Source organism: Trichechus manatus, unplaced genomic scaffold (assembly GCF_000243295.1).
Source record: "Trichechus manatus latirostris isolate Lorelei unplaced genomic scaffold, TriManLat1.0 scaffold00065, whole genome shotgun sequence".
Lineage (NCBI taxonomy): Eukaryota > Metazoa > Chordata > Mammalia > Sirenia > Trichechidae > Trichechus > Trichechus manatus.
In genome coordinates this window covers 3,686,116-3,708,331 of record NW_004444001.1, presented here as the reverse complement: position 1 = coordinate 3,708,331, position 22,216 = coordinate 3,686,116, and the positions used below count along the sequence as shown (strand labels likewise).

General features: G+C 40.2%; 1 protein-coding gene across 1 annotated transcript in view; it reads right to left on the bottom strand.

Annotated features, from left to right (window-relative positions):
- The window catches only part of DNAH8 (dynein axonemal heavy chain 8), a 383,298-nt gene that overhangs the window by 285,696 nt on the left and 75,386 nt on the right, over nucleotides 1-22,216 (bottom strand). Inside the window, 3 exon segments of the mRNA XM_023734112.1 lie at nucleotides 7,412-7,518; nucleotides 10,605-10,717; nucleotides 16,426-16,561. Coding sequence (XP_023589880.1) covers nucleotides 7,412-7,518; nucleotides 10,605-10,717; nucleotides 16,426-16,561 — 356 coding nt within the window.

The window sequence follows — 22,216 nt, the reverse complement described above, 5'->3', positions numbered from 1 at the left end:
AAATATTAGACAGGCCCATAAAACAAAAAGAGACTAAATGGACATATCGGCCAAGGGCCAAAGATAAGAAGGCAGGAGGATACAGGAAAGCTGGTAATGGGGAACCCAAGGTCAAGAAAGGGAGAGTGTTGACATGTTGTGGGGTTGGCAACCAATGTCACAAAACAATATGTGTATTAATTATTTAATGAGAAACTTCTTTGCTCTGTAAACCTTCATCTAAAGTACAATTTTAAAAAATTAAAAGAAAAAATTACTTGAAGTACTGTCTGTTCCTGTTGCTGTTGAATCGATTCCAACTCATAGCGACCCTATAGGACAGAGTACAACTGCCCCATAGAGTTTCCAAGGACTGCCTGGTGGATTTGAACTGCCTGCCTTTTGGTCAGCAGACATAGCTCTGAACCACTACATCACCAGGGTTTCCTAAAGTACTGTAGGAGCTGTAAATCAACATGTCATAGTGAGTTCATACTTTAAAAATGCCTCTTTGTACCAAACACATCACAACCACAAATAGAAAATAAAGGATGTGAAAATGCTCAAATACAAGATAAACATCTTCACGAATCAGAAATGGACTTGAAACAGAAAAACAGGCTGGCCGGGATTCTGGTCTGGAAACAAGCAGTGACAGTGGGGAGGTTGGTTCCTGCAGAATACAAGTGTGATGGATGACCTCAGCCAGGCTTGTCTCTTCATGCCTAAAACTCAGGTGACGATCCTCCACTCTTGAAGAAAGGCAAAACAACACTAAAATAAAATCAGTCGACATACTCCCTGAAGTATGGCTTTTTCAGAATGTTAACCTGACCATACCACGCCCAAGATGGAATCACCTATGCTACGTTCCACATCAGCAAACCAAAATCTAGCTAGTTTATACTTCCTATAAATGCCAACCTTCCCAGGAGCCAAAAACTAAGTCAAGCCATCTGCGTTTGCTGCCTCAGCTACAGCATATGACCTGGCTATGAAAGTTCCCAAAATGCCACGTAAGGAAAATAACTTTAGAATTAACAAATCACTTTTTGCCTACTGTTATTTCCTTGTTCTTACATCTCTTTGCCCATATAATTTTGGTCTTTTCCACTTGTTCTTCTGAGCTCTTGTCTGACTTCCAGACCAGACGCACCCTAGTTCATGAATTGCAAATAAAGCTTATGGGTTTGTACACAGATTTAATCTTGTGGAAATTTTCTTTTTTAACAAGAAGATGTGGGCCTAGGGTGACAGAAAAAAATCCACAGCTTTTCTAACAGCAACTAATCTGGGCCACTTGTGTGCTCCCTGGCAAATCCTGCCATGTTCCCAGTATATCTACAGGAGGCAGTAACTGTGAACTAATAAGACCTGGTTCTGTTCTGAAGGCTCCAAGGGCCAGGTGGAGGCAAAAATGAAACTCCTAGACAGGGAGGGAGGGAAAGAGAGAAAAACACACACACCCACAAAAAAAACTACCACACAAAGAGGGCCTACAAACTAAAATCCCAACACATATGAGTAAGTCTATCAGTAAGAAAGAGGGCTAAATGAATCCATAATGGAAACATAAACTCACTCCAGATAAAGTTCAATATATTCAAGTATGACAGGCTATAAAATAGATATATTGAAAATGTTCAAAGGGATAAATGAAGGCTACCTTCCATTAAGGAGTCCCTGGGTGGTGCAAACAGTTAACATGCTCATCTATTAACCAAAAGGTTGGCGGTTCAAGAAAGGCCTGGCAATCTACTTCTGAAAAATCAGCCACTGAAAATCCTGTGGTGCAGAGTTTTACTCTGCCACACATGTGGTCACCATGAGTCGGAACTGACTCAATGGCAACTGGTAACCTCCATTAAAAATAATAATAATAATAAATTAAATAAATAAAGGAAGAGATGGCTAAACTAAGAAGGCAGAAATCTAGAGAATGAGAAAAAAATATTTATTGAAGGATGAGAAAAAAATGATTTATTGAAATATTTAAAATGCAATAGATGGGATAATCTTTACACTAGATACAGAGATACTTATCCATAATGTATCCCAGAAAGGTAAAAAGACAAAAAATATGACAGAATAGTTAGGTGACAGGGAGAGTAGACTGAGAGGCTCAACAATGAGATGACCACATGTCCAGTGGTCCCAGGACAACTCCAGGTTAAGTCTGTCCTGGCACCTCATCTGGCTTCTTTAATAGTGTCCCTTTTACTCACAAAAATGTCCTGTATTTGAATAATAAACTATGTGGTCACCCTATTGAAGAAGAGAATGGAGGGAATGGCCTAGAAGTGATAACTGAAGATAAAATTGCTGAGAATTTTCCAGAATAAAGGAAAGATATAAGTCCTCAAATAGAAGTACAATCTGAGAAAAGAGCAGGATTAAATAAAGATAAATCCACACATGGTAAGGAAACTGCAGAACATCAACAATAAAAAAAACAAAAAACTATCTTCAGTTAGACTCACTGTAGACTTCCCATCAGCAATAAAATAGTTTGGAATAAAATGAAGAAATAAATTCAAAGTCCTGGGAGACAAACTAAATTTTTATACCCAGCCTGACTATCATGCAAGAATGAGGGAAGGGAAAAGGCATTTTCAGCCTTACAAAGAAGAAAGGAGAATATAACACTCACACACCCTCACTAAGGAACAAGTGGGAAACCATAAATACAAGAGAACCTGGAAATTAATTAAATATGCAAGTAAACTTAATGTTATTCAAAAATAATAAATTAGTTTTTTGCTGAGAATTTTTATTATGAATGGCTGTTGTATTTTTTTACATTATAATTTTCCTACTGTTGTAAAAATATAGGTAACACCACATTTGTCAATTCAACATTTTTCACATTTTCAATTCAATGAAACCAATTACATTAATCATGTTGTGCAACTATCACCAACATCCATTGCCATTTTTTCCATCCCTATAAACAGAAACTCAATGTTAACAAATTTCCCTCTATTCCTTTGCCTCCCGCCCCTGGTAACCACTGTTAAACTTTGATCTATATACACTGGCCTATTCTAAGTGTTTCATATTAGTGAGATCATACAATATTTTTCTTTTTGCGATTCACTTATTTCAGTCAGCATAATGTCTTCAAGATTGATTCATGTTGTGGCCATCTTTCAGGATTTCGTTTCTGTTTATGGAAGAGTAATGTTTCATCGTGTGTATATACCACATTTGGTTTATCTATTCATCTCTTGATGGGTTTTGGGTTGTTTCCACCTCAAAAAAAAATTGTTTTTTTAATTTATTTTTGAGTGTTCAATAAAAGGGTAAAACTAAAACATCAAACAACAATAATAAGGTATATATAGTTCAGTGACTGAAACATGCCAAGGCCATTGTGGTCAGAAATAAGCCTAGAAAACAGCAACACTATAGACTGTACTTTTTAAAACTGTAGCAAAATATGTGTATTCTAACTTTAAGGGTAAACACTTAAAGACTGAAGTACAAAAGAGAGAATAAAATAGAAAAAGTATCCACCCCAAAGAAATCAGAAATATGTGTATTTTAAATAATGAAATGAATCAAAGAAAAAGAGAGTAAAAGAAAACACAAAATAAATTGTGATAAATTAAGTCCAACTATATCAGAAATCACAATAAAGCCAAACAGATTAAACTCATATTAAAAAAGATAATCATACTGAGTAAAAATAATTCAGATATGCAAAGACTTTAAGAGGTAAAACTAAAAATTACATAGAGAAGCTGAAATGAAGGGATAGGAAAAAATATACAAAAAAGCTAGGAAAGCAAAATTAATGACAGACTAAAAAGAATTTGAGGAATCAAGGATTAATATGGGTAAAGAGGTCTACCAAGTAAAAATCAAAGGAACAGTATTCGAGACAGATTTAACTGCAATGACTTTGCATGGCCCTAACAACAGCCTTAAAATATATAAAACAGGAACTGACCAAAACAAACGGAAAATTTGACAAATCCACAATCATGTTGAGAAATTTTAACAGTATAATTAAATTAAAAGTCAGCAATGGGTGTCCAAGGACTAAATCTAACAAAAATGTGCAAGATCTTTACATAGAGAATTATAAAACCACACTGAGAAATATTAAAGAAAATCTAAATAAATGGAGAGGTTATGATTCTGGATGGAAAACTAATACTATAAGGATGCTAATTCTCTCCAAATAGATCTATAGATTCATTGCAATTTAAATACCCTTCTCGCCCTGCCTCCCCCCTACCCCCACAAAAAAAAGTTGATTTTTCAACAACTTTTGCTTGGTCCACTAATTAACCATATGAAAAAAAAATATATATATATATATATATATATATCTCCTACCTCACACTAAACACAAAAATCAATACCATGTGAGTTAAATCCCTAAATGTAAAAGACAAAACCATAAAACACTTAGAAGATATGAAGTATAGAAGGGAGTCTTCAAAACGACATAAAAATCACAAATCTCTAAAGAAAAGATTGATAAAGTTGAATATTTAAAGAAAATATTGAGGCAGGCAGCCTCAGAGCCTAACTCTTCTTTGAATAATCTGCCCTAGCTTATCCTCCTACACCGAGCAGAACAGGTCGCACATTGTTCTTCAATTGTCCTTGACAAGATAATCACAGAACAGGCCATAGCATAGCTGGCCTCAACCAGCTTTAGCAGGTTTTCAATGCCATCTTGGCACTTTAAGTGACCTATCAGCTCATTAAGTGAAGAATACATATAAGCACCCTGCCTCTGGGTGGAGACTTAACATGCTAAAGAAGGAAAATTGACCTCTTCCTCCATCCTGGAGAATCAAACCCTTGTCTAGAGAAAATGCATAGTTATCCCCAAGCCCTGAGTGCCTGCATGAAGTTCAATCCTGAATATTCATGATTAATTAGCATTTCCTTGTCTGCTCTCTGTAAAAGCCCACCTCCCAAAGCTGCCCACAAGCAGTCTTGGAGGCAACAGCCCCGATTGCTCCTTTCCTTGCACAACAAAATAAAGGTACCTTTCTACTCTTCCACCTAAGCGTCTTGTTCATTGGCTGTAACAAGTCATGCCGAGCAGAGCCTGGGGTTTCCACCTAGCAACAATATTGATAAATTTGAATATTGGTAAAATTCAGCAAAGAATACCATAAAGAGAATGAAATGATAAAGTACAACAAAGAGAAGATTTTTTCTATAGTATCATCAACAAAGTAAGTATATTGAGAACATAGGAATCAATCCAATCCAACAGAAAAACAGGCCAAAAAAAGAGACAGAGAGGAAAGAGCAGAAATTTTAAGAAAGCATAAATGGCCCATAAACATGAAAATATGCTCCATCTCATCAGCAACCAGGAAAATTAGAATTTAAATCTCAATGAGATGCCACTTCACACCCCTAAACTGGCAAGAATTATTTAGTTGGATAATACCAAATGTTTTCAATGATGAGGAGCCATGGGCACTCTCATGCTAGGCTTGCCTGGTAAAGTGAGACATACAGGTACCCTAGGACCCAACTATTCCACTCTTGGTAGGTGTAGCAGGAGACAGGTACAAGAATGTTCACAGAGACTTTATTCATAATAGCCCAAACCTAAATCATTAACAGAATGGACAAACAAGATACTCCAACTATATTGTTGATTTTAGGTGCCATTGAGTCAAGTTTTACTCATAGTGACCCCATATGACAAAGTTGATCTGCCCCATAGGATTTTCTAGGCTCTAATCTTTATGGCGGAGACCTGGTGGCTCCGTGGTTAAGAGCTCAGCTGCTAACCAAAAGGTCAGCCATTCAAATCCACCAGCCACTCCTTGGAAAACCTATGAGGCAGTTCTCTCTGTCCTGTAGGGTCACTATAGGGTTGCTATGAGTCAAAATTGACTCAACTGGCAACAGGTTTGGTTTTTTTGTTTTGTTTTGTTTAATCTTTATGGGAGCAAATCGCCAGATCCTTCTCCCACGGAGCCCCTGGGTGGGTTCAAACTGCCAACAGTTCAAGGTTAGCAGATGAGCACTTAACTGTTCAGCCACTAGGGCTCCTTACTGCAGCTATAAAACAAAAAACCAAACCCACTGCCATTGAGTCGATTCCAACTCATACAACCCTATAGGACAGAATAGAACTGCCCCATATGGTTTCCAAGGCGGTAATCTTCATAGAAGCAGATTGCCACATCTTTCTGCCATTGAGAAGCTGGTGGGTTCGAACCACCAACCTTTTGGTTAACAGTCAGGCACTTTAACCATTGCACCACCAGGCTCCTGTTTCAACTATACAGAAATGAAAACACACTACATCAACATAGATGAATCTCAAAAACAGAATACAGGTATGTGTCGCTTAACATGCGTTCAGGCAACGTCCAACCACATACACATTTTTGGTCCTATAATGTTATAAGAGTTCAGCAATTCCTGCTGGAGAACAGAACCTACTTTGCTAGAGAACCGATTCGTCTCTCACTAGCTCTCTGGTCTAGTCCATCCTGGCCCTGGGGCGGCAGCGGAAGGGGGTCCAGGCGCCCATCCGCACCTATCTATCCTACCCTGCTCGCCTCTGGCAAGGACCGCGCAGACACCACTGGAGCCTCTGAGGGATTTGCCCCATGGAAGCTGCTGCCCCACTCGGCCTGCACGCCCTGCGAGTCACAACTGGCCTGCGGCCTAGGATCCTCCCGCGTTGGCGGCCACCTCTAGGTCCCGACTGCAGCGGTGGCAGGAGGAGGAGCAGTAAGGGCGGCCACGGGAGCAGAGGAGGGGCGGGCGGGTCTGGAAGAGTTTAAAGCCCACTAGGGGGTCAGGGAAGGCAGGCAGGGAGGAAGGAAGTGAAGGGAGCCAGCGCTGGCTTGACGACAAGCCCGCACCATGGCACACCTGCGCATCTCTCACAGGACCTGCGACCGAGTTTTTGCGCAATCCCTCCCGTGGCGGTGGAGCAGATCCGGGCCTCACCGATGACAGTTCTGCACACCTCTCTCCTCTATATAATACAGTGTTCGCACAACATCCAAATCACATAACGTCCTATTTCACAGAATCCTTATGTATTGTGGACATTAAGAGATGCATACCTGTACTGGGCAAAGTTCATATATAGGCAAAACTAAATGATACATTGATTAGGGCTATAAACACATGGTAATCTGTAAGGAAAAACAAGACAACCATAAACACAAAGCTCAGGATAGAAGTTACCTTTGGGTGGGTAGGGAGAGAACCGTTAAGGGGACTGGTCGAGTTCTTTATCTTGGCCTGGGTGCTAGGAACATGGTTGCTCATCTGATCACTATTCTTGCCGTATTACACGTTTTCATACAATCCTTTAAAGAATGCTATATTCTATAATTTTTAAATTAATATATTAATAAAAATAAGAGATGTTATTAGCATCATACTATGATACGTATATCAGGTATATTTAGTGTTTTCAACTTGCCTTGCAACAAATATTCTTCTTTTCATTGTGTCCAAAGATAACCGTGTAGCTTTTTGAAGACTATCTAGTAGCTGATGAGTAAAAACAGCATAGACTTCTTTACATTCCTGTAATACAAAATCATATTAAATTTGGTATAAAAAGCTAGCATCCTTAAAATAACACTACTAAAAGTGACAAACGAAAGGTGAAAAATATAATTATACAATTTCAATTAAATTGTAGAAATAAATTGAATCCTAAATTATTTTTTAAACAAATAACAGTATATGAAAATGTATTTGCGTAAACATGCTAGCAAAACGTAAGGAAGTACTCAAAAGCCAAAAATCAAAAACAGCTTATTCAAAATAATCCTGGTTCACTCAATATGTAATAATTCACTTGACAAAACTGATCAACTCACCAAGTGTGGTTTGTTTCTCAGCACTTGGAGGGTATTTTGGGGGGCACAAGAAGAAGATATTTAGTCTCCATCTGTTATGGATTGAATTATGTCCCCTAAAAATGTGTGTCAATTTGGCTAGGCCATGATTTCCAGTATTGTGTGATTGTCCACCATTTTCTCATCTGATGTGATTTTTCTGTGTGTTGTAAATCCTATCTCTATGATGTTAATAAGGCAGGATTACAGGCAGTTATGTTAACGAGGCAAGACTCAATCTACAAGATTAGGTTGTACCTTGAGTCAATCTCTTTTGAGATATAAAAGTGAGAAGTGAGCAGAGAGACAGCGGACCTCATACCACCAAGAAAGTAGTGCCAGGAGTTCCTGCACTGAGAAGCTCCTAGACTAGGGGAAGATTGATGACAAGGACCTTCCTCCAGAGCTGACAGAGAAAGAAAGCCTTCCCCTGGAGCTGGCACCCTGAATTTGGACTTCTAACCTACTGGACTGTGAGAGAATAAACTTCTGTTTATTAAAGCCATCCACTTTCTGGTATTTCTGTTATAGAAGCATTAGATAACTAGGACACCATCCTCAAAACGCTCAGTTTGCTGGGTTGTTGCTGTTGGCTGCTGTGGAGTTGACCCTGACACACGGCAACCTCATGCACAATGGGATTTGACTGTTATGATCCATAGGGTTTCATTGGCTGATTTTGGGAAGTAGATTGTCAGGCCTTTCTTCCTAGTCTATCTCAGTCTGGAAGCTCTGCTGAAACCTGTTCAGCATCACAGCGACTAGGAGGCTAACATACTTTAAAATGTATGGTAATAAAATAGATGGAGGAGAACTTCTACCTTCCTGTGATCATAATCTGATCTCTCTCCACATCCTTCCTCCCCGCAGGAGGAGGAGTAGCCACGCTTATCGGTCAGACTGTAGGACATGTATTGAGCCTGGCTGGGCAGGGATTTAGGATTCCCTGGGTGGTACAAATGGCTAAGCACTGGGCTACTAACTGAACAGTTAGCAGTTTGAACCCACCCAGAGGTGCCTCATAAGAAAGGCCTGGTGATCTGCTTCTGAAAGGTCACAGACATGAAAGCCCTATAGAGCACAGTTCTACTCTGACACACACGGAGTCGCCAATGGCAACTTGGTTTTCTTTGTGGGGGAAAGAGAGCGTGCAAGGATCTGGGCCCCACCTCTTGTTTGCACAGCAAGTCACACATTCAGAGCCAGGCTCCAGTCATATTGCTCCTCTCCACTCTCGACCCTGCCACACTGAGACTGGGTGTGTGAGTAAGGCTGGGGTGGTCAGATGAGAGGGTTATCAGGCATAAACAAAGAGGGATATCAACCTTTTCAGCATAGCAAGGTGGTACAATGATCAGGCTGAAGCACAGGCATGAAATAACCAGATTTTTATGTTAGATAGACCATTCTGGCAGCGAAGTATAAGATGGATTTGAGAGGCGGAGGCTATTTTGGAGGTGGCTGCACTAATGCAGCTCCAAGTGAACCCCAATTCAAGAGGCTCTGATGGTATTCAATCTTACTCTAAGGACACCAGCCAGTGTCAAAGGGAACGCAGTGGAAGAGAAAGTACGTAAAGATGGGACTGCTAAGATGTTAACAGCCTTCCTCTCTCCCACCAACTCCAGATGATGGGTAATGGCTGTCCAGTGCACACGACTGAGAAGAATTCTGAGGGTAAAATCCAGGCTCGGCAGGGAAGTGTTTCCCCATCAGTTGGTAATATCCTTGAGCAGGAAGGTGGAAGAGGAAGAAATGTGTGCTGTTTCTTTCCAAAACTGTATTAGAGTGTGTGTTAGAGACTGTAAAATAGAGGAAGAATAAAAAGAAGATGGCTATGAGCGACTAAGAGAAAACTGATAAGAGCGGGAGACAGCAGGAACCAGTGCAAATGTGTGTTCAGAGCTGAGGCGTGACCAGAAGGATGAGGCCTGAGAAAGAGAAGGAACCCCATGTCTCCTTCCCAACCATCATTCTCAACACCTCCAGGACTGAGTATCTGCCCAGTCCAGGGTTTCCCCCGGGGGAGAGTTCACAGGCCATTTGTGGTGCTGGTTAAAAATGCAGATCCCTGGGCCCCAAGTGAGTCAGAATCTGGACCTGAAACAGAGATAACTTTATTAAACACAATCATTGAGAATGAAGTCCTCTGCTCTGAGTCAAATGGATTGGCTCCTCCTGAATAGTCCAAATGGTTAAGCGCTGGGCAGGGTCGGATTACCCAATAAGCAAGGTACACACAGGCCCAATTGTGCCTTTCCACCAATCTGCAGCGCACAATCTCACCTGATGTGGTCAAACCCATGTGAAATTGCTCATCACAGATTAGCAAGTAAATACAATCAAGCCCGTGAGTACCTTGGTCAACGCAAGCTGGTGCATACCGTGCTTACTAGTTAATCTGCCCCTGGTGCTGAGCTACTAACTGAAAGGTTGGCAGTTGGAACCCACCCAGAGGCACCTCAGAAGAAAGACCTGGTGATCCCAGAAGTGACATTTATTATATAAGAAAACACGGTCAATCACAACAGCAGAAGATAACTATATAAACTATAATTGACAGAATCACATCAAAAGGTGACAATATTGGGAAAAACTGCAGATTGTTATATCTTGTCAGATCCTAAGCAGTATAAAGCTAAAAACGATATTCTCTGGATTTACATGCAGACTAGGTGCAGACCTACCTGGAGGAAACACCATGTGGGTTATCTATAGTTCTGAGTCATAATTCTGTGAGATTGCATGAGTTTGTTTCACAATACATACCTTTTTAAATTCATCTTCTTTATCATTAGCATCTTCAGTCACAATATTATCATCAAACTCAGTACTTCCACCCTCCTCTGTTTCACTTCCAAAAACAACATGTTTCCGCTGTTCTACAGATAAAAGATGAAGCAAAAATATAGCATTTAATTTTTAGCATGTGGCTAATTCTATATGGCCAGACCTTCTTAGGAAGGTCCTTAAAAAGGTTACTTTAAAACCTTAAAACTTTTATCCTGTAGGAATCTTCCGTAAATTCAATTTAAATCACCCATCTCAACAGAATCGTCATTCTACTAAGAAATACACCTGAAAATATCTCTGCACTTAACTTAGAATCTAGAATTAAGAAACATTTTAAGAGCATTTTCTCGTATGATCTTTCTAAATTATCTGTTTACCTTTGGAGTTTTCTAACTTAATGAACTGTTATTTTTGTGTTTTTGACACTTCTGGAGAAAACTAATTAAACTACAAGTGAGAAATTCTTAAGAGACAGAAGACGTGCTGTGCATACTGATTTCAGGCTCAGGGTTTCTCAACCTCAGCACTGTTGACATTTGGGGCTGGATAATTCTTTGCTAGGGGACAGGGAAATGGCTATCCTGTGCATTATAGGATGTTTAGCACCATCCCTGGTCTCTACCCACTAGATCCCAGTAGCAACTCTGCAAGCTGTGTGACAAACAAAAATGTCTCCAGATATTGCCAAATGTTCCTGGGGCACAAAATCTCCCACCCCACTGAGGACCACTGTTCTAGGCACAGATATTTCTCACTCTTCTGCTCTCTCACTCTCTCTCTCTTCTCTCACCTTACACTGTCACTTGCATGACATCTCTGCTTGTCTGCAATGTTTTCTCACTCCAAAAAGCCGACTCCCCACCTATTTCCTAGTTCAAATCCAAAAGGGATAGTAATTAGCTAATTAACATCACCCGTATTAGGCAGAGCCATCTCTTGGGTCTCCTTGGAACCTAAGGGTAGCACACTCTTGTGTTATAAACACAGCCCTGGTCCAGTCAGTGGCCTGCCCTACACAAACACAGCCTCATGCTACTTTGCAGAGCAGGGAATGGTGGGAAGAGCAGATATTTGAGCAAAAAGGGATCATGATTGACAGACACACACCCGTATAATACTAACAAGTAAAACCTCCAATTGCAAATTTCTGTCTAATAAGTCCTTATTTACAGCTGGAAAACAAAACTTTTAAATGCAGTTAAGTCTTTCTCTTCAAATTTAACCAAGGACAGGAAAATCTGAGCAAAATTGGAAGTTCCCTGTTCTTATACCACAGTCTAGGCAGCAGGAAGCCAGGGATATGTTGTACATCCTGCAATGCACAGGACAGCCTCCCACAACAAAGAAATAGCTGGCCCAAAACATCAGTAGTGCTGAGGTTAAGTAGTCCTAAGTCTAGACTAAGTACGCATAGAGAATCTTCTCTTAAAATCCCCTGCCCCAGATTCAAATTTAGCTCCTTGTCTCTTGGGCTTATTAGTAAGTATTTGGTGAAATGATTAAAACCCTTGGCTTTCTTGGGGGGTGTGATATCTGAAATTAGGAGAACAGGAAATTCAATAGGGTCAAAATTATTTCAACCACTTTAAATAATTCAGGCATCCTGTCATACAGATTTGCCTCAACAGACCTCGTAAAGTAAGGAAGTTTCTCTTATTCCCAGTCCAGCAAACTGACCTAGGGTGATGAGGGTTTGGGCAGAATCAAAGGCAGAGTTTGTTAAGACACAGAGCTATTTAGGCCATTCTTTAAAGAACAAAAAAAATACATGGTATGGCATGCCCTTTGCTTCCTTGGAAGTCCGCTCTTCAATTAGACTCCATTGACGTGTATCCTGAGCCCCTGAAACATTTTTTTTTTTTTATTGTACTTTAGGTGAAGGTTTACAGAATAAATATTTTCTCATTAAACAGTCAGTACACACACTGTTTTATGACATTGGTTAACAACCCCACAACATGTCAACAAGCTCCCTTCTTGGCCTTGGAGGACCTTTTTTTTTTTTTTTTGGTGAAAATATACAGAGCCAAAGATACACCATTTCAAAAATTTCTACATGTACAATTCAGTGATGTCGATTACATTCTTCCAGTGGTACTGCTATTCTCACTTTAGATGAAGGTTTACAGAACAAAATAGTTTTTCATTAAACAGTTAGTACACATATTGCCCTATGACAATGGTTAAGAACCCCACTACCTGTCAACACTGTCCTTATTCAACCTTGGGTTCCCTATCACCAGCTTTCCTGTCCCCTCCACCTTCTAGTCCTTGTCCCTGAACTGCTGTGCCTCATTAGTCCTGTTTTGTTTTATGGGGCTGTCCAATCCTTGGCTGAACAGTGAACCTCAGGAGTAACTTCACCACTGAGCTAAAAGGGTGTCCGGGGGCCATACTCTCAGGGTTTCTCCAGTCTCTGCCAGGCCAGTAAATCTGGTCTTTTTTTGTGTGTTAGAATTTTTTTCTACATCCTTCTCCAGCTGTGTCCAGAACCCTCTGTTGTGATCCCGGTCAGAGCAGTCAGTGGTGGTAGCCAGGCACCATCCAGCTGTACTGGACTCAGTCTGGCGGAGGCCTTGGTAGCTGTAGTCCATTAGTCCTTTGGACTAATCTTTTCCTTGTATCTTGTTCTCTTCATTCTCCTTGCTGCTCATGGGCTTTTAAGACCCCAGATGCTACTCACCAAGGTAGAGTGTAGAACATTGTCTTTATAAACTGTATTATGCCAATTGAGCTAGATGTTCCCCGAAACCATGGTCCCCAGAGCCCTCCATCCAGCAATTCAGTCTCTCAGGGGGGTTGGATGTGTCTATGGAGCTTCCATGACCTTTCCTTGTACAAGCTGTGCTGGCTTCCCCAGTATTGTATACTGTCTTACCCTTCACCAAAATTACCACCTATCTATTGTCTATTTAGCATCCGCCTCCATCCTTCCCATCCCTTGTAACCAACAAAGATTGTTACTTTCTGTGTGTAAACTTTTTCAGGAGTTTTTACAATAGAAGTCTCATAACAATATTTGTCCTTTTGTGATTGACTTATTTCACTCAGCATAAAGTCCTTCCAGTTTCATCCATGTTATGAGATGCTTCACAGATTCATCATTGTTCTTTATTGTTGCATAATACTCCTCTGTGTGTATGTACCATAGTTGGTTTATCCATTCATCTGTTGATGGGCATCTAGGTTGTTTCCATCTTTTTGCTATTGTGAACATGGGTGTGCATATGTCTATTCGTGTTGCAGCTCTTATTTCTCTAGGATGTATTCCTAGGAGTGGGATTGCTGGATCATATAGTATGTCTATTTCTAGCTTTCTAAGGAAGCGCCATATCATCCCTGAAACAGTTTTAAGTAGGAATGTATAGCTCATTCTATACAGAAAAGTGACGTTAAAAAAGTCTTAAAACAGTCTTACCCAAAGTAAATTTTCCAGACTTGTGAACATTTTAGATTTTATTTTTGCTTAGTTCACTTAAAAAAAAAAAAAAAAAGGATAAATCAAATAGTCATGATGAGAACACTGCACAAAAGAGTTAATACAGCAGGCCTAAGACTACTATCCTTAGAAAGTCCTGCTTGCAAAGTTGGCCCTTGGCTAGCATCTGGGAACTTGGATTTCAGGGGAGTCCCACTATTCCTAACTGATAAGGAATGTGCCTGAACTGTTTGTACAAACAATGTGGCTTATGCTGAACACACGCTTTCCTTCTGAGAGTCTGGAATTTTGGTACATGCTAGACAGAGGATGTCTACATGACTAGCCACCAGTAACAACCATGAGCACTGAGTCTCTCTCTAGTAAGCTTTTCTGGTACACAACATTTCACACATGTTGTCACAACTCACTGCTGGAGGAATACAGCATGTTTTGTGTGACTCCACTGGGAGAGGACTCTTGGAAGCTTATGCCTGGTTTCCTCCAGACTTTACCCTCTGTGTCTTTTCCTTTGTCAATTTTGCTCTGCATCTTTTTGCTGTAATAATTGGTATCTGTGAGTACAACTATAGGCTGAGTCCTGTGAGTCTTCTTAGTGAATCTTGGGGACCCCCAACACAAAGGTCAAACATCCAGGCTTGGGAATGACATCAATTGTACTGATCATAGATATTGTCATGGATTGAATTGTGTCCCCCAAAAATATCTGTCAGCCTGGCTTGGTCATGATTCCCAGTATTGTATGACTGTCTACCATTTTGTCATCTGATGTGATTTCCCTATGTGTTGTAAATCCTATCACTATGATGTAATGAGATGGATTAGTGGCAATTATATTGATGAGATCTACAACACTAGATGGTGTCTTAAGCCAATCTCTATTGAGATATAAAAGAAAGAAGCAAGCAGAGAGATATCAGGACCTCATACCACCAAGACAGCAGCATCAGGAGCAGAGTGCATCCTTTGGACCCGGGGTCCCTGCGCCTAAAAAGCTCCTCGACCAAGAGAAGACTGATGACAAGGACCTTCCTCCAGAGCCAACAGAGAGAGAAAGGCTTCCCCTGGAGATGACGCACTGAATTTGGACTTGTAGCCTACTACACTGTGAGAGGATAAATTTCTCTTTGTTAACGCCATCCACTTGTGGTATTATCTGTTACAGCAGCACTAGATGACTAAGACAGACATGCTGTCATGTAAACCTCAAAAAAAGGGGGGGACCAGACTTCCCACCTCTTCAACTTATGAAGGAGGCAGCAGAGCAGCTTCATGGTCAGACAGGCCTGGGTTTCCAACCCCAGCTCTTAGGTATCTCTCTTAACCATAACTCTTAATATTTAAAAAAAATGCAAAATTACTGAGCATTCTCAAAACATACTATAAAGCTATAGTAATCAAAACAGTCTGGTACTTGTATAATAATAGATGCATAGACCAATGGAATAGAACTGCCAGTCCAGAAATAAACCTGCACATCTATGGTCAATTGATTTTTGACAAGGGTGCTAAGCCCATCAAATGGGGAAAGAACAGTCTCATTAATAAACGGTGCTGGGATACCTGGATTTCCACAAACAAAAGAATATACCTGGACCCATACCTCACATGATATACAATAACTAACTCAGAAACATAAGAGCTAAAACCATAAAATTCTTAGAAATTACCACATTTTTAGGCAAATAACACGTCCTTCTATGTTTGTTCGCCAACGGCGCCCTCTCCCTTCAAAGTATTTTCGTAAGCATGTTATGTTAATTTTTTTTTTACAGCAACATGGAAGAAAAATTGGCAAAGGTGCTTACAAAAATACCTCCCGGGGGGAGGTCATTGTTGGCAAACAAACATAGAAGGCGTGCATTATTTGCTTAAAAATACGGTACTGAGCATTTACTCTATGCCAGACACTGGGCTAAGTGCTGTACTTATTTCGTTTAATCTTCTGAAAAATTCTATGAGAACTGTGTGATTTGTATCCTCATGTTATAGATGAAAACTGAGGCTAGAGAGGTTAAGTAACTTGCCTGAGGACACACAGTAGAAAATGTTAGAGCCAGGATTTGAACCCAGGTCTGCTTGATTCTAGAGTCTGTACCCATGATTACTGTATTATGAGACGTTAAAATTCTCTTTAACAGTTTAATTACAGATGTGACTCAGACTTATTTATTATGAGAAAGGCAGAATGCTAAAGAATTGTGAGCATCAAAATAAGACATAAGGCACGGTCCCTTCCCTCCAGGAGAGGTAGTAAACAATTTGTGCTAGATCACATAGCAGAGCAGTGATGATAATGAACAAAGTACCACATGTCTGTAGCACTTGCAATTCAAACATTGTAACTAGAAAAATTACCTGCTGTCTGTTTTACTGTTTTTCCACTGTACTTAACTTCGTAAATTTTCTCAAATATTGATATAAGTTCTCTGACAGCTTCTTCCACATGCTTACTTTTGTGGTTTAAAATCTCAGCCCATTCTTTTGTGTATGTCTATTAAATAAACAAATAACTATTAATTTCCAGATACTTAAAAACACAGCGAAAATTATTAATGTGCCTTTATAAAACTATAATTAACTTCATTTGAAAATAATTGGAGACAGTTGCCGGCAACATAATGTTTCACAGCCAAAACTGTTAATGGCTAAAGGCACTGTTGCTAAGACTCAAGAAAAGGAGGAAAATCCAGAACTTTTACCTGACTCAATCACACACAGAGATCTACCTTCACATTCATACAGGCAAAAGGAAAGAAGTCTGAAGGAGTAAAGAGAAGATGAAATCAAAAGATGTAAATGAGAAGCAGTTTTAACAAAGGACAATCCAAAGTGTGGCTTTGAGATTTAAATAAGGGGTATAATGGAACAGGGTGTTGTATATCAGGCATCAGTTTAAGAGCTTTACATATATTATTAACTCATTTAATTAAACAACAACTTTTTGGCATGGGTAATACTATTATTCCCATTGCACAAATGAGAAAACTGAGGCTTAGAAAGGGTTAGAAATTTGTCCAAGATCACATAGTATGTGGTAAGAAACAGGGTTTGAAACCAGCTTTGTCTGATTCTGAAAGCCTGTGCTTTGCCTTTCTGAACTTTTCCAATAATCAGCAAAGGCTTTAGAAAGAAGTTGAGAGCTAGTCAAATTCAGAAAAGAAAACTGGGTTTTAAAATTAAGTTTTGTGATGTGTGCACAATATCTATGCATTTTAGGAAAGAGAAAAGTGAATCTGGGAGTAGCCAACGTGGACCTTTAAAAGCACATCAGTGAAGGAACCTGAGCCTATCTATGCAAACGTCTTTCCAGACGAGCCTTGGGAGATAATGTGTTCCATTCTTGGCTACTTGACTGAAGAATATGCTCCTAAATTTCCCATCCCCCACATATACCACTTCATCTATGTCTGAACCCATTCTCATCTTTTTTCAATCTCACAGGAAACAGTGTTTCTTCTCATACCCAACTCTTTTGATCTTGCTCCATCATTCATTCATGTCATCATTTTTAATTTGTTGAATGCAGTGCTAAACCCTGGAATGAAAATGGTGGATGAGGGCCACTTTCATCTAACAGAGAAAGTGAGTTTTAAACAGCTAAGTGGATATTTCCAGATGAACATGGCAGACTGGACATGTGTTTATCTCCATTATCCTCTGCTAGAAATCTCCAAGGAAAAGAATGAGACACTGCTAGTTATATACAGCAGATTGAACACATATGTTTATCTCAGCACTCCCCTGATATCTCCTGAAACCTCAACAACATAGCAAAGTGATCTTTTAAAAAGAACATACTCACAAGCACAAATGGGAAAATACCTCATAAATTCTTCTGCATGTTCCCAGTAATATATAATAATAACGTAAATGAAATTCAACAAATGGTGCTGGGACAACTGAATATCCACATGCAAAGGAATGAAGTTGGACTCCTTCCTTATGCCATAAGCAAAAATTAACTCAAAATGAATCATAGAACTAAATGTAAGAGCTAAAACTATAAAACTCTTAGAAGACAACATAGGCATAAATCTTCAAGACCTTGGATTAGGCAAACTTTTGTTACATATGACACCAAAAGCAACAAAGAAAAGATAGATCAATTGGATATCATCAAAATTAAAAACTTTTGTGCTTCAAAGACTACCATCAAGAAAGTGAAAAGACAAAAAATAGAATGGGAGGAAATTTTTGCAAATCATATATCCAATAAGGGACTAGTACCCAGAACATACAAAGAACTCTTACAACTCAATAATAAAAAGACAAATAACCCAATTAAAAAATGAACATGGGATCTGAATAGACATTTCTGAACGAAGACATTCAAATGGCTAATAAGCACATAAAAAGATGCTCAATATCATTAGGCATTAAACCCAAAAACCATACCCGTTGCCATCGAGTCAATTCCGACTCATAGCAACCCTATAGGACAGAGTAGAACTGCCCCAGAGGGTTTCCAAGAAGTGCCTGGTAGAGTCGAACTGCTGATCCTTTTGGTTAGCAGCCAAACTCTTAACCACCACGCCACCAGAATTTCCCATTAGGCATTAAAGAAATGCAAATCAAAACCACAATAAGATACCACTTCACACCCACTAGGATGTCCGTAATCAAAAAGGCAAATAATAACAAGTGTTGGCAAGATTGGAGAAAAACTGGAACCCTCATACACTTCTGGTGGGAATGTAAAATGTGAAAGTCACTTTGGAATACAATTTGACAATTCTTCAAAACATTAAACATGGAGTTACCATATGACCCTGCAATTCCACTCCTAGGTATATACCCAAGAGAAATTAAAACTTGTGTCCACACAAAAACTTATGTCAGAGAAGCATTACTCATAGTAGCCAAAAAGTGGAAATGACCCAAATGTCCATCAACTGAAAAATGGTCAAACAAAATGTGGTATATCCAGACAATGGGATGTTACTCACCCATGAAAAGGTATAAGGACTGATACATGGGAAATATGGATGAACTTTGAAAATATTACGCTAAATGAAAAAAGCCAGTCACAAAAGACCACATACTGTATGATTCCATTTTTATGAAATGTCCAGAATAGGCAAATCTATAGAGGCAGAAAGTCTATAAGTAGTTGCTAGGTGCTGGGGGTGGGAATTCAGAGGAAATGAGTGGGAAGTGACTGCTAAAGGATACAGTTTTCTTTTCGGATGATGACAATGCTCTAAAATTGATTGTGGCGATGGTTGTACAACCCTGTGAATATACTAAAAACCACTGACTGGTACAGTTTAAATGGGTTAATTCTATGGTATGTGAATTATATCTCAATAAAGCTGTTAAAAAAATAATAATTGGTGGGACCTAGGGCCAGATATTGGGAGAGAGGGATGGGAATTAAAGGGAGATAACAAAGTGAAGGCAGCATGTGTTAGGATTTGGAGAAGTCTGGTTGTGAATGAGAAATGCAGGGTGATATGGGAAGGTTTTTTGTTGCATTAACAAGGAAAGATGAGAGTGGAGAAGACAAAGTTGAAGATGATATAGAAAAGACAGAGGAAGACTGGTGGAGAAATGCTGTGGAGGAGGCAAGAAGGCACAGGATTTAGGGCTCATTTCAAGGACCTAGATTTTGAAGAGGTGGGAATTTTCTCCATGGAACCAGAAGGAAGGAAAAGATGGATGCAGAAGCAGTAAAAAAAAATGTGCCAAGAGGTCTGACTGTGAAAATTATTAGCATGACTTTAATTAAGAAAACTATAAATAATCCCTGCCATGCTGTCAAGACCATCTTGTAGACGCTCCTGGTGCTGGTTCCTCTCCACCTGCCCCTTGCTAGCCCATTCTCTGCTCTTCTCTGTCCTGCTCTGGGCCGTGAGATGCTTACTCCTGGGGCTCCTTTATTGCCTGGCTTCTGGTTGGGTTGACCCCATGAGAAGCACCATCAGAAGAAAGGAGAAGGAGGAGAGAAAGTATGGGATAATTTCTTTCCCACTTTCTCCTTGCTTGGAGGCTGAATCTCTGGTAGAGGCTCTGTCCCTCTACAAATTCAGCTCCTACAGGATGAGCCCTTCCATAAGGCCCCAGCTTTTACTGGGGTCTGAAAGCATTATTTCCTTTCCTTATCACTTCAGCCCTAGCAGGGCTGATGGTGATGACTTCCCACCATTGCTATTCCTAAACTGTTTCATCCTGCTGAGATCTTCACTGATACTGTACCATACACAGTGTTCCCAACTCCAGTGCCTGAATTCTGATCAAAGAACATCGCAGAAAAATTCACTTGATCCTTGCTGAACTGGACCATCCCACGTAGTCATGACCTCTCACACTGCCATAAATGCCAGGGAGAGGAAACTTAGAACCCGCATTTCACTGCAAAGAAATTTCCTGCAGCAGCTGGCAACCCAGTGGCCCAGCCACCTTCTTCTGCCCAACAAGCCGAAAAATAACGCCACTGCAAAAATTGCCTCTTTGCAGTGTCAACACCAGTTGAGGCCACGCAAAGTAAAGTATCCCGTCTATTTCTTCTGGGGAAGACTAAGCTAGTTCTTGAGGACTAAGACAGTTCTACAATTCAATGAAGAACAGACTGTGAAATACTGAAGAACTGCCTGAGGGGCAGGCCTGGGACAGACTGGAAAAAGTCAAGTTGATTTTTTTTTCTTTTTTTTAAATTGAGATATAATTCATGTGCCATACAATTCACCCTTGCCAAGTATACAGTTCATTGGTTTTTAGTATATTCATAAAGCTGTGCAACCATCACCACCATCTAATTGCAGAACATTGTCATCACTCTAAAAACAATACCCATAACCGTCAGCAATCACTCCCCATTCTCCCCAACCCCAGCCCCTGGCAACCACTAATTTATTTTCTTTCTCTATGGAGCCATGTTGATTTCATCAATAAAAATTTTAATACCCTTCAATGTATCTGGGAGCCCTGGTGGCGCAGTGGTTAAGAGCTCGGCTGCCAATCAAAAGGTCGGTAGTTTGAATCCACCAGCTACTCCTTGGAAACCCTATGGGGTAATTCTACTCTGTCCTGTAGGGGTGCTATGAGTCAGAATCGACTCCACAGCAATGGGTTTGGGGCTTTTTTTTTTTTTTTCAATGTATCTACTAGTGTTTGCCTGTTATAGCTTGGATCATCATATTTCCATGATTTTATATTCAATTTCTTTTCCATTGAGATACAGATACATTGCAAGCAGCGTTCACTCAGGAAAACAGAAACCACACCAGCTATTTTAACAGAGAGATTTAGAGAATTTAATATAGAGAACTGGTTAAACAAATGTTAAAGGACCAAAAAAGCACAAGAGGACACCAGGACACTGGGGCCACATAGAGATAGTAACTGCAGGAAGCAGCTCTACCCCTGGGGCTTGGAGGAACAAAGGAAGGAGAGTGGAGTCATTAGAATCTGGAGTTTGGAAGTCAGGGAGCTTGGAAGTCAGGGCGCTGGAACCTCAGGAGCTCAGAGAAGGACCTCACGGTGCTGGTACATCTGAGAGGCACCCTGAGGCTGGTTCTGGGAATGCCAGCAAAAGCTAGGGACTGGGACAAACTGTCAGGGCCAGGGTCAAGAGCTGTTGCTGGTGTGATGGTGTCAGGAACAGAAGGCAAAACAGGAAGGAGCAAGTCCCTGCTTTCTCCTCCAGCCTCCTGGTAGCTCCCTTATTGGCAACACCTGTGTTATGGACTGAATTGTGTCCTCCCAAAATATGTGTTGTAAATCCTAACCCCTATATCTATGGAACAGGAGCCTTGATGGTGCAGTGGTTAAAGCGCTCAGCTGCTAACCGGTAGGCTGCCGGTTCAAACCCACTAGGCTGCTCCGAGGGAGAAAGATGTGGCAGTCTGCTTCCATAAAGATTACAGCCGTGGAAACCCTATGGGACAGTTCTATCCTATAGGGTCGCGATGAGTCAGAATTGACTCCACAGCAAAGGGTTTGATTTGTGTGGTTTTTTGCTTTGTTTTGTTTTATTCCTGTGAATGTAATCCCATTTGGGAATAGGATTTTCTTTGCTATATTAATGAAGTCATATCAGTGTAGGGTGTGTCTTAAACCAATCACTCTCAGCATATAAAAAGAGCAGATTAGGCACACAGAAGCAAGCACAAATGGGGAAAGACAGTTGCCACCTGGAGATCTCCAA